This window comes from Mauremys reevesii, linkage group 8 (genome assembly GCF_016161935.1).
Source record: "Mauremys reevesii isolate NIE-2019 linkage group 8, ASM1616193v1, whole genome shotgun sequence".
In the NCBI taxonomy this organism is placed as follows: Eukaryota; Metazoa; Chordata; order Testudines; family Geoemydidae; genus Mauremys; species Mauremys reevesii.
The window spans coordinates 55052845-55065571 of NC_052630.1; the positions used below are offsets into that span (position 1 = coordinate 55052845).

At 41.8% G+C, this 12727-nt stretch overlaps 1 protein-coding gene across 5 annotated transcripts in view; it reads left to right on the plus strand.

Annotated features, from left to right (window-relative positions):
• Window positions 1-12727, plus strand: part of SMG7 (SMG7 nonsense mediated mRNA decay factor) — a 102355-nt gene that overhangs the window by 64414 nt on the left and 25214 nt on the right. For all 5 annotated transcript variants that reach the window (XM_039483754.1, XM_039483756.1, XM_039483753.1 and 2 more), the window contains 4 exons: window positions 5722-5792; window positions 6150-6210; window positions 7267-7386; window positions 7988-8417. In XM_039483754.1, the coding sequence (XP_039339688.1) occupies window positions 5722-5792; window positions 6150-6210; window positions 7267-7386; window positions 7988-8417 (682 nt within the window). The remainder of the gene's footprint in view (window positions 1-5721; window positions 5793-6149; window positions 6211-7266; window positions 7387-7987; window positions 8418-12727) is intronic.

Consider the following 12727-nt stretch of genomic DNA (forward strand, 5'->3'; position numbering starts at 1 on the left):
ATGCGGGAGCTCTTTTTTTAATTTGATTTCGGACTGCATCGCCACCCGTGCTGATCGGAGCTCCACGCTGGGCAAACAGGAAATATTCAAAAGTTCGCGGGGCTTTTCCTGTTGACCTGACCACTGCATCCGAGTTCAGATTGCGGTCCAGAGCGGTCACTGGTGCACTGTGGGATAGCTCCCGGAGGCCAATACCGTCGATCAGCGTCCACACTAACCCTAATCCGATATGTTAATACCGATACTGGCGTTACTCCTCTCGTTAGGGAGGAGTACAGAAACCGGTTTAAAGAGCCATTAAAATCGATATAAGGTGCCTCCTAGTGTGGACGGTTGTGGCGTTAAATCGGTTTTACGCTCCTAAAACCGATTTAAACGCCTAGTGTAGACCAGGCCTTAGGAGTCCTACTCCTCTAGGGCTCTGAACTGGTGAAGGAACTCAGGGACACTTGGGTCTGCTCTGCTGTTCATGCCTTTGGGTGAGGGTATATGAGCATGTAGGGGACAAGCACAGCCCCAACGAACACTGCTGGCCAAAAGAGTCCAATCATGTGCACATGAGCACCAGGAGTGGAATCCATTTTGACAACATATCTCTAACAACCATACTTACTGTAAGGTAAGTAATTCATTCTTTCAAAATCATCTTTGATAGTAAAAAATTTTTCCCTGTTTGGATACTTCCTTCATCCATCAGACTTGATCTTTTCCCCTCCTTCCCTCAGAACAGATGAATGTGTACTATTCCTTTTTTCCCCTCAAAATAAAAAGTTCTGAATTCTGCTGCGAGAAGGTAGGACACAGAGCCCTACTTAAAAATCCCTCACTTTCGCTCAATTTGTCTACATGCTCCTATTCTCGTAGTGAAGGGCTCAACTTGATCATGCCAGTCTGATTGTTATACTTTCGTTAGTTGCAAGCAACAGCTAAGATTAATATAACTGAAAACTTGGTGAAATAACTATTTTTTCTCTCTCTAGTTCAAGTTGTGCATTTGACAACTCTTTGTAGTCAGTTACTCTTTGCTGAAAACTCATATCAACAGGGAACAAACTCTCATACAATATTTTAAAAAGAATTAAATAGACATTCTGTTAAAGTCCTGTATCCTAGGATTTTAATAAATTTGTAATTTTTAAAAAATTCAAGCTGACCATGTCTCTTTAAAGTTTTTCTCACAGTACTGCTAAGAACAAAAAGCTTCCTTTAGGATAAAAAAACACTTTTGCCTTTTTTCCCTTCATTGGTTCTCCTGAAATATATGTTGTGTCCCTCCATCTCTGTAACACTCTAGTGCAGTGGTTCTCAACCTGTGGTCTGCGGATTATGTCTAAGGGGTCCATGAAAGACTTGCACTGAAAACTGACTGAACAGAATTCAACTGTATATACAGACAATAGATTTCCAAAGGCGTCCGCACCTCCATTAGAAATGTCCAAAGGGGTCCACAAATGAAAAAGGTTGAGAACCACTATCCTACTCATACTTCTGAGGCCTTCCTATTATATAGTAAGGCTGCAAGTATCCCTGTCCTATTTATTTTAAAACATCTCCATCGGTCTTAACTATACTTATTCTTGGACTCAGTGGGGAAATAATCTTTGTACTTTAACATGCAGATTTAGAATTTTCTGTACTCTGAAAAATGCAGAAATACACAAGTTCCCAACCCTTAAGGTTTATGTTCCTTTTCCTGTGGATAATTGATCTTACTTTAAATGGCTGATACAGATTTTTCTTCTGCTGAAACCATTTTACCCCAAGGCAGGAATCTTTAATCCCAGATAGGAAAAGAAATATTCATAAAAATATATCAATTCTAGTGTGTGGTTCTTCAAAATCTGGTTCCTGGCCACCTCTATCTGTTGCCTGAAGACAGCAGCCAGTGCACTTTGGAAACTATTTTAAGTAGGCCTCCTAAGTGTTTTTTGTTTTTGTTTGTTTATTTGTTAACATTTTACTCACATACCAGACTCCAAAATAGCTAAAGCAGAGATCTACTGTTAGTAAAGATTTTATTAATTTATTTCAAAAGGCACGTTGAAAGTATCATGGATGAGAGCTAGACTGATGATATTTATACTCCATGTAGGCGAGCGGACTCACCCCTGCGGCACCTCCTGCTGGTGACTTCCGGGAATTAGCTTGATTCAGCTCTGGAGCACCCTCTGCAGGCTGGTGATCCGCCTGTCCTCTGGGCCCCGTGTCCCTCCCTGGACCCGGTGCCCTTTTACATGGGGTGCTGCCCCCTAGCAGTAACCCCTTTCTCTCAGGGTCTCCCCTCCCCAGGGAACCCCCACCCTCTATCCCCACCTTGCCTCAGTATATGGCTACTGCCAGTCATTGTCTAGTCCCACACCCCTGGGGCAGACGGCAGTATCAGCCTACTCATCACTGGCAAGGAGGGTTTGGACCTGCTGCCTTGGCCTACCCCTGGGCTGCCCTCTGCAACCTCCAGTACTTTCCAGGCGAGAGCTCCCCAGCCCTGCTTCACTCAGGCACCTTATGTCCAGCTCCTTGCAGCCAGGCCCATCTCCCTCTATAGCTAGAGAGAGTCTGTCTTGGCTTCTGGCTTACAGCCTCTTATAGGGGCCAGCTGGGCCTGATTGGAGCATGGCCACAGCTGAGCCTACTTTCCCAAATCAGCCCAGGCTTCTTGCCCCATCCTAAATCCTGCTTTCTCCAGCCACAGCCCCTCCCAGGGCTGTTTTTAACCCCTTCAGGGCAAGAGCAGGGGTCCACCCTGCTACACTCCACCTCTATCCCCCTCACGCCCTACCAGACAAGCAGAATGAGGGTTTGTTACTTAGTTTAAATCTAAGAGGATTTGATGGACTTACAAAATCAACATTTTTACATCCACCAATCTCAGTAGCCATTCAGGAAAAGTCGCTGACCTACCTTCAGGATACATGTTTATGTGTTTCAGTCCATCATTTGTTAGATAATGACTAAGATTTACTGAAAAAGGCCAGATTCATTCTGAGAGCTCTGAGCATGCCTTTGACATAGAATGCCTATTGCTTTCACTGAACTGATGCCAGTTACTACAGGATATCAATGTTAATCCAAGGCATTGACTGCCAGAGGGAAGGGGAGATTAGATGTCACAGGAGGCAAGTGAACTGCAATATAAATATTATTGGTACTCTTGTAAAGTTTAAGTCCTGTGGGACCCTGACAAATTAGGCACAATGAAAATTCAAAATGGACTAGTGTTCTTTAATCTCTGCTCCCCGCCTCACTACCTTGAGGCAATAAAACTTGGGGGTTGTTTGGTGAAACTGCCTCGAATATAGTAGGAAATACTTCTTCCTTCATCTGACACGTAACTTGTCTTTCTTTTACTGGTGCCAGCCCCTTGCACTTTTGGCGCACACTGTACTTGGTAGTTAGCACTGGCAGTGAAAAGACACTAACTCCTCTTCCTCTCCCAGTTTGTACGTGTTTGTCTATGAGAGGAGCCATACAACTGGAAGGAGTCTCCAGGCCAGAGCCATGCTTGCAGAGACCGAGTTTTAAGAATTCCTTGAGCTCAGTTGTAGGGGTGAGAGGTGGATTGTGAAACGTGAGGTGGGATCAGAATGCAGGTTATTTCCAATATGGCTACTGCAGGAGTCCATGCTGCAGGATGTGTGTTTACAGGCTATTCAGGTTTTTTAACCCTCAGCAAGTAACTGCTGGAGTCACTAAATTCTTCTATGATAACAGAGCTTGCAAGCTCTGTTAACCAATCTGCTCAAGTTCAAGGTGGCTGTAGGCTCTGTCAGTATAGCTAATGGTGTTTTGTAAGCTCCTTTACCTGGACCATTCTGGTTAAAGGAGGGTAGGCTTCTCTGAGTAATTCTTGATTTATCTGGTCTTCATTTCAACCTGTATTGTTTCACTGAATTTAAATGCATCACTCTTGCTTCTCTCCTATAACTATAGGACAGTGTAGCTGGAAGAAAATAATATAGAGAATTTTCACAATCAGTATTTTAAAATAAGACTGAGGAAATTCACAAACTTTGACAAATCCTTACACTGTATTTTAATGTGCTAAATTTATTAGGATGTTTTAAAATTTCATACATTTCTTACAAACCCTATGCCGGGGTGGCCAAACTGTGGCTTGTGAGCCACAGTCGGCTCTTTTACTAGTAAGGTGTGGCTCGTGGAGCTCCATTCCCCCCCAATTCTCCACCTACCAGACTCTGGGGGAGCAGCTTAGGCCGTCTGCCTTGCAGCAGGGTGGTAGGGTAGAGGCTTCTGTCCAGTGAGGAGAGGGGTCTCAGGGCTTCAGCAGGAGCATGGTTGAAGCACCAAGCCCCGTCTAGGTGTGCCATGGCTCTCAAACTTCTGAAGATTGTCGTATATGGCTCAGAGGGTCAGTAAATTTGGCCACCTCTGCCCTAAGCTCTACAAAAGCAGCCATACACTAGCACAAATGCAGACTATATTTGCTACATAGAAGTCATCTGTTTAGCCACAGACCCAACTAGAATTCATCCTCCTGGGATATGCCTGTGTCTTACCCATCAGAACTTTTCTCCGCATTCTTCCATTTCCACCACTACTGTATATTTTTATATCTCACCATGAGTCAGATTTGGAGGGTTGGGCAGTGTAATAGTACTGTGCTCCATTCAGAGTACCATGTGCTTGCAAAACAAGTAGCAAAATGGTTATCAGTGATTGATTTTAAGCCTGTTGATGGCAATTAAATGTTAACACACTATTGAGATAATGGAGTATTTCACATCTCTATTCAAGCTATTTTCAGACTGTCTGCAGAGACAGCTTCACATTTGAAAGATTATTTGCCAACTTATGCTTTCACTTATTTTAAAAAAAAATCTACAAAAACAGTTGGGGCCCCAGAGAATAAAGACATACCACAGAGTGCTGAATCAGTCCAACCCTTCCATCTCGCTGTAGCCATGGCACCCATATGCCCACACTTGTGTACCTCACTACACTTTTATTAACAAGACCTGACTATCCATAGATATCCACTATTTCCCCCTCTGTTGTAGAATCAAAGGACTTTATTTCATTCTCAAACAATTGCCTCACCTTATACGTGCCCCATAGAGTAGTGCTCAGATTTGAAATTGAAACAGAGCGGTGTCTATGCACAGTATTTCCAGTCATTGCACCAGCTTTAGCAGGGCATGCATGTAGAGTGAAGGTAGTTCAGTGTTCAACTTAAATCCAACCTGAACTTAGGACTTTCTGGTGTTCCAACATCTACTTCTAGAACTACAATATTCTGTTAAGGTTTTTAGAAGTACTGAGTCTGCTCAACCCTAACTATATCTTACAGAAGCATTTTGTCTTTGAACTGATTTTCAGATACGTTTTCTTGAAAAGAGTCAGCTTTGAATTGGAAAGTACGAACTACAAACAAATGCTGTGAACTCATTCCCCTAGTATAATACTTTAAAATCAAGTGACGTCTGTGATTTGTTTCTCTCTAGCTGGTACATGCACTTGTCATACTTCCAGAATTTGGAGACAAGAAACTGGGTTCTCTAGTTATCTTATACTGCCTTTTGAAAGAATTTTGCAGTAAGGGAGGGTTGGAAAAATCTTGATAGCCCAACTGCTTCCAAGAATGGATAACACTGAGTTGGATTTCAGCTCTGTCATAGGTCTCCATATTTAATTGGTACAATCAGTAGAATTCCAGTTCAGACATACCATGACAAGTGGAAACTATCTTATTTTGATTTCTAGCATTTGGCCATGGCTGATTTCTCTGCTAAACAGCTTCCAGCCCCATGAGGAAGATCTTTCCAGCACTAATGGTAAGGATGCCCTTAGACTGTGTTGTGTGAAAGGGAGGTGGGGGGGGCGGCGGAAGTGTCTCTAGCATCATTGGTATTGGGGTGTCATGGTTGGATATGAAAGTAGAATAAAGCACCTTCCAGTATTAGTACACTTAGAATGTGAATATTTTACAAACTGCTCTTTCCTGTGCTGAGAATATTGTATTTCATTTTATCTATCCTTCACTGCCTATAGATCCCACAGCGTGAGCAGTACAGAATTTATCTAGTAGTGTGAGTTGTACTGTTTGGGTGACTGGATGTCCATAACCTTACTGGTGCAGCATATTTCAGGCTTTGTTTACTGATATTCTTTCCTGTCTGATTGTTCACCAGCTACCCCGCTTCCAGAGGAATTTGAGTTGCAGGGATTCTTGGCTCTGAGACCCTCATTCAGGTGAGTGGCAGCTGAAAGATGCTTTACCCATACTGGTGGTGAAGTACTGAGATGAAGACTTTGTGGTAGGGAGATACTGACATTCTGCACTAACCCTATTTTCACAGCAAGTACAGATGAATGTAGATCTCCTTACAAACAATTTTAATAAGTAAAAAGTGGTCTGCGTGCAGGACTCCAATCTCTCTAGTTTCATGATGAACTGGAGTCCATGTCCAGTATCAGACAGGAGTAAAATTTTTGAGGAAGGGAAAGTTTTTCTTTCTTTTTTTTTTTAACACATTTGTATATAAAAACATATTAAAACTTGTAACATGGATGGGATTCTTTTTTTCTGGTTTTAATTTTTAAATTTTCCTTTTTGCATTTTTCCTTCAATAGCCTTCAATCCAGCTTCGGAAACAGTGATGATCTTAAAGGAGAACTCACACTGAGAACTTGGGAAAGGAATATATTTATATGAAAAAAACTACTTGGCCCTTTTGTTTCCTTTGCTGCTGTTGAAGTGTTGTGGGATTTTCTCCCTCTGAGCCTAACTTGTTCTTCAGTTTGATCCTGTAGCAAAGTAGTTCTCCTATGCCTGACATATGCATAATTTCCATAGCATCAGAGCTAATAGCACTATGACTTCACTACAGGAGCCGGGAGGAGATGGCTAGTGAGGGGGAAATGTTGGTTTAAACAAACACTTGGTTTAAACAAACACTTTATGAAAAATTATTAAATCCAATCGCTTACTGTTAACCTTTATGCTTGTGGTCTTAATAAATATGACGGTTTTTCCTAATATCATGCACCCTTTTGTCATGTCATAAAGGACTTGACATCACTAACTTACTTGCTTAATGTAGATCTTCTTTATTAAAGTAATACAACTGAAAATGCAATTCAGATCTCTATAACTGCATTTAGTTTTTTAAACCCTGCTGAAAATGAAACCTGCAATAGCTTTCTGTACAATTCATCGTCTTTTTTGAAAGCCTTCGTTTGCCTTTATGGTACAAGAGGTAACTGAGATTAATTTTATTTTCCATTCTTTGTTTACGTCAACATTAGGAACTTGGATTTCTCCAAAGGCCACCAGGGGATTACAGGAGACAAAGAAGGGCAGCAGCGACGGGTACGGCAGCAACGACTGATCTTCACAGGAAAATGGATTGCTGACAACCAGCCAAGGTATCTGTGCAGCTGCTGGTGCTCTCTCTCGCTCCTGTTGTATATTGTTCTTGCTGTAAAGTGTAGTCGTATTGACAGGTGCCAGAGATTTAACCATTTTGAGTGGAAATGTTGATATGTTGCCTTAGTGTATTGTAGAACACTACATATGTAAGTAAATATTCTGTACTGTGGTAGTGACCAAAAAACACTGCACGAATGCATGGTGCTGATAATAGACATTCGGGAAACTTGTAATTAGTGGAGAATACACAGTTTCTTAGATGTACCTGTTTGGGGCAGGGATTGTATCTTCCTACATGGTGGTAAAGCATCTAGTACAATGGGACCTCTGAGTACTACAGTGGTACAATTAAATAACAATACTGGCAATAGTATGTGAAGTGGTAGAGACTGGGTAATGATGGATGGGTGTGCATATTGAAGAGTGTCATTGGCCTGGAAGGTATAATGTAATTTGTGTTATAGAGTTAGTACTGAGGCTGAGGGGTTTGTGTGCGGGCTCGTTGTGTATGTCATGCCATTATTATAGTTTGGGAAGATGGGTTACATGGTTAAAACGACTACTACATGCTATTCAGTACCTTTTTTCTTTTTTTAGGCTGATTCAGTGTGAAAACGAAGTAGGAAAACTGTTGTTTTTGACAGAAATCCCGGAGTTGTTACTAGAGGACCCTAGTGAAGCCAAAGAGAGTCTCGTCCTACAAGAAACATCCATTACAGAGCCACTGTCTACAGATGGGAGCCCAGGACTCAAATCAGTTCTGTCCACTGGCAGAAATCTTAGCAACTGTGACACCGGGGAGAAACCAATGGTCACATTCAAAGAGAACATTAAACCACGAGAGGTAAACCGAGAGCAAGGGCGAATCTATCCACCTAAAGATGTGGGTAGGGAAAGAAGGGACTATAGCAAAGGAATAACAGCTACTAAAAATGATGGAAAGAAAGACAACAAGAGAAAGAATGAAACCAAGAAATGCAGCTTGGAGAAGATGCAGGAGGCAGGAAAGCAGAATGTGGCAGTGCAGGTAAGGCATTCAGATTCTGAGTACAGCGTCTGTCTCTTGCCTTTTTCTTAGATGGTAAGCTCTTTGGAGCAGGGATTGGCTTTTTGTATGTGCAGCATCTAGCTGAAAGGAGCCCTAACTGAGGTCCTAGGTGCTATTTCTATGCAAATAGTTAATAATTGAAGAACAGCAACAGGCATTATTTAGGGACTAGATATAAAAGTGATTCATGGCATTTCCTTACAGGTTTACTCTTGGGGGAAGGGAGGTAATGGAGGGTGACCTGGTTGCTGTGTTCAGTGCCTTAAATTGTAGTTCTACACTGAAAAGTTACTAGTTAAAAATGGCACTTCTGACTTGACAGGTCAGCTCCTCTACTGTACACAAGGGCTTGTTTACTTTAGGGTCATACATTTTTATTAGGGCTGTCGATTAATCGAAATTAATTGGGATTAATCTCAGTTTTAATCATTGTTAAACAATAGACTACCAGTTGAAATTTAATAAATATTTTGGATGTTTTTCTACATTTTCAAACATTTGATTTCAATTTACAACACAGAATACAAAGTGTATAGTGCTCATTTTATATTATTTTTTATTACAGATATTTGCACTGTAAAAATGATAAACAAGAGAAATAGTATTTTTCAGTTCACCTCATACAAGTACTGTAATGCAATCTCTTTATCTTGAAAGTTGAACTTACAAATGTAGATTTTTTTTGTTTCATAAGAGCACTCAAAAACAAAGCAATGTAAAACTTTGAGCCTGTAAGTCCCTCACTCAGTCCTACTTCTTGTTCAGCCAATCACGAAGACAAAAAAAGTTTGTTTACATGTATGGGAGATAGTTGCCCACTTCTTATTTACAGTGTCACCTGAAAATGAGAACAGGTGTTCACATGACAGTGTTGTAGCTGGCATTGCTAGGTATTTCTGTGCCAGGTATGCTAAACATTCGTATGCCCTTTCATGCTTCCACCACCATTCCAGAGGACATACTTCCATGTCGATTATGCTCTTAAAATAAATAATGCACTAATTAAATTTGTGACTGAACTCCTTGGGGGAGAATTGTATTTCTCCTGCTCTGTTTTACCTGCATTCTGCCATTTATTTTGTCTTATGGCAGTCTCGGATGACGACCCAGCACATATTGTTCAATTTAAGAACACTTTTACTGCAGATTTGACAAAATGCAAAGACGGTACCAAATGTGAGATTTCTAAAGATAGCTACAGCACTTGACCCAAGGTTTAAGAATCTGAAGTGCCTTCCAAAATCTGAGAGAGATGAGGTGTGGAGCATGTTTTCAGAAATCTTAAAAGAGCAACACTCCGATGTGGAAACTACAGAACCCCCTCCTCCCACCCCTCCATCCCCCAGTGTAGACCAGGCCTGACTTGCAGAATCTTACAGCTGGTGGTTCATGAGCCAGCTAACACAGCTTGACTTGCAGATACCAGATTGTTGTAAGGCTGAGAGTTAATAAGCCACTTCTTTTACTTGTAACTGAGCATATTTGGTAAGGAGTCATTGATGGACTCAACCCTAGAACTCCTAATGCCAGTTTTAGAACCACTCTTTTGTAGAGAACCATTACATTTTGAGGGACCCCCCAAGGATCTAGGAAAAATCACTTCAGCTGTCTAGAAAGAGTGTGTGTGTATCAGATCCATCAGCTGCTTTTGCTACAGTATCTATGATGTTGATATAGCTCCTTTTTCAGCAGTGATTGATAGACTTACTCTGCGGTGATACAATTTATTTTCTTTGAGGGAATCAGAGTGGCTTTGGACAACTGGTCTTCTGCTCATTCTCTTCTTAGGGCTTCCTTGAACATTCATACTTCATCTAATGAAGAATGTAGTGTAGTTGTGTATCTATATTCCAAAGATGACACTAACATTTCATTTCTCGTTTCAGTTCAAGGTGTTGATCTTGACCCCTTAAGATGGCCAGGACCCAAACAATTAAAGACTGCATGTCTCCTCAGCACTCCCCTGACAGTTGAAATTCTGATGAGGGTCATGAGCTGACATGTCTCAGATTCAAACAGACTCTGGAGGCATAATTTTTTCAGTGGCATGTTTAGACTAGAGTTAAATTCCCTCCCTTTATTGGTCTGACAGCTTTAGTTTGACTTTAGGTCATTCTGCAAAGCCCATCTGTTTGCTCAGGCTTTCCCAGAAGGAACTGGTTAAAGGAGGATGGTGGTTTTTTTGTGGTGGGGAGGTGAAGTACAGAAGAAATTGTCAATCTTACATTTTTGTTTTAATTAATTGTAAGCGAAGCAAGGCTAGTAAGAGTATGGTAGACATCACAAAAATAAACCAGGGGAAATTGGCTAAATACTAGGACAGTTCTTTACAAATTCCAGTGAAATGGGAAGGATTACACTAAAAGATAATGAGGAGTCCTTGTGGCACCTTAGAGACTAACAAATTTATTTGGGCATAAGCTTTTGTGGGCTATAACCAACTTCATCAGATGCATGGAGTGAAAAATACAGTAGGTCGGTATAAATAATATACAGCACGTGAAAAGATGGGAATTGCCTTACCAAGTTGGGGGTCAGTGCTAACTAGGCCAATTCAGTCAGGGTGGATGTGGCCCATTCCCAACAGTTGACAAGAAGGTCTGAGTATCAACAGAAGGAAAATTACTTTTTGTAATGACCCAGACATTCCCGGTCTTTATTCAGGCCTAATTTGATGGTGTCAACTTCGCAAATTAATTCCAGTTCTGCAGTTTCTCGTTGAAGTCTGGTTTTGAAGTTTTTTCATTGAAGAATGGCCACTTTTAAGTCTTTTATTGAGTGTCCAGGGAGATTGAACTGCTCTCCTACTGGTTTTTGAATGTTACAATTCTTGATGTCTGATTTGTGTCCATTTATTCTTTTGTGTAGAGACTGTCCGGTTTGGCCAATGTACATGGCAGAGGGGCATTGCTGGCACATGATGGCATATATCACATTGGTAGATGTGCAGGTAAATGAGCCACTGATGGGGTGGCTGATGTGGTTAGGTCCTATGATGTTGTCCCTTGAATAGATATGCGGACAGAGTTAGCAATGGGGTTTGTTGCAGGGATTGGCTCCCGGGTTAGTGTTTCTGTTGTGTGGTGTGTAGTTGCTGGTGAGTATTTGGGGGTCTGTCTGTAAGCGAGGACTAGCCTGGCTCCCAAGATCTGTGAGAGTGAGGGATCATCCTGCAGGATAGGTTGTAGATCAATGATGATGCGCTGGAGAGGTTTTAGTTGAGGGCTTTGGGTGATGGCTAGTGGCGTTTTGTTACTTTCTTTGTTGGGCCTGTCCTGTAGTAGGTGACTTCTGGGTACCCTTCTGGCTCTGTCAATCTGGAATGGGCCATATCCACCCTGATTGAATTGGCCTCATTAGCACTTGATAAGGCAACTCCCATTTTTTCCATGTGCTGTATATTTATACCTACCTGCTGTATTTTTCACTCCATGCATCTGATGAAGTGGGTTATAGCCCACGGAAGCTAATGTCCAATAAATTTGTTATTCTCTAAGGCCTGGTCTACATTGCTCTACATAGCTGAAGTCGACGTATCTTAGATCGACTTACCTCACATCCTTACGACGCGGGGTCGACTGCCGCCACTCCCCCATCGACTCTGCTTCTGCCTCTCGCCACGGTGGAGTACAGGAATCGACGGCAGAGCAATCGGGGATCGATTTATCACGTCTACACTAGACGCGATAAATCGATCACTACCCGCCAGTCCGGCAGGTAATGTAGACGTATCCTAAGGTACCACAAAAACTCCTAGTTTTTGCTGATACAGACTAACACAGCTGTCACTAAAAGATAAACATACATAAGGAAAGGGAGAGTTCCTTAACTTACATTCTCTTCTAGCCCTCTCAGTGTACAAGTTACTTCAGCTTACTCAACTCACTCATCTAGACTCTCATCAGCTTACCATCATGTAACTTATACTGCTTTACCTGTATCTGGGACCCTACCAAATTCACAGCCATGAAAATGCATCATGGACTGTGAAATCTGGTCTCCCCCTGTGAAATCTGGTCTTTTGTGTGCTTTTACCCTATACTTTTGAATCTTGGCCCACTCAATCTAAGGAAATCAGAGTTGGTGTACAATAACTAGTGTGGAAAGCCCAGAAAAGAGGGGTGTAACAGGTAAAATACGAGGGTGTAAGGAGTTGTTTGCTCAAGTGGCATAGTAGATTGCGCTTATTAGCAACTCTTTGGCTGCCAGCAAAAAGTTGCTATTATCAGAGAGTTGCTAATAAGCAGAAGGCAGATTTGCAAGGCAGCAGCCAGGGTAGAAGGCATTGG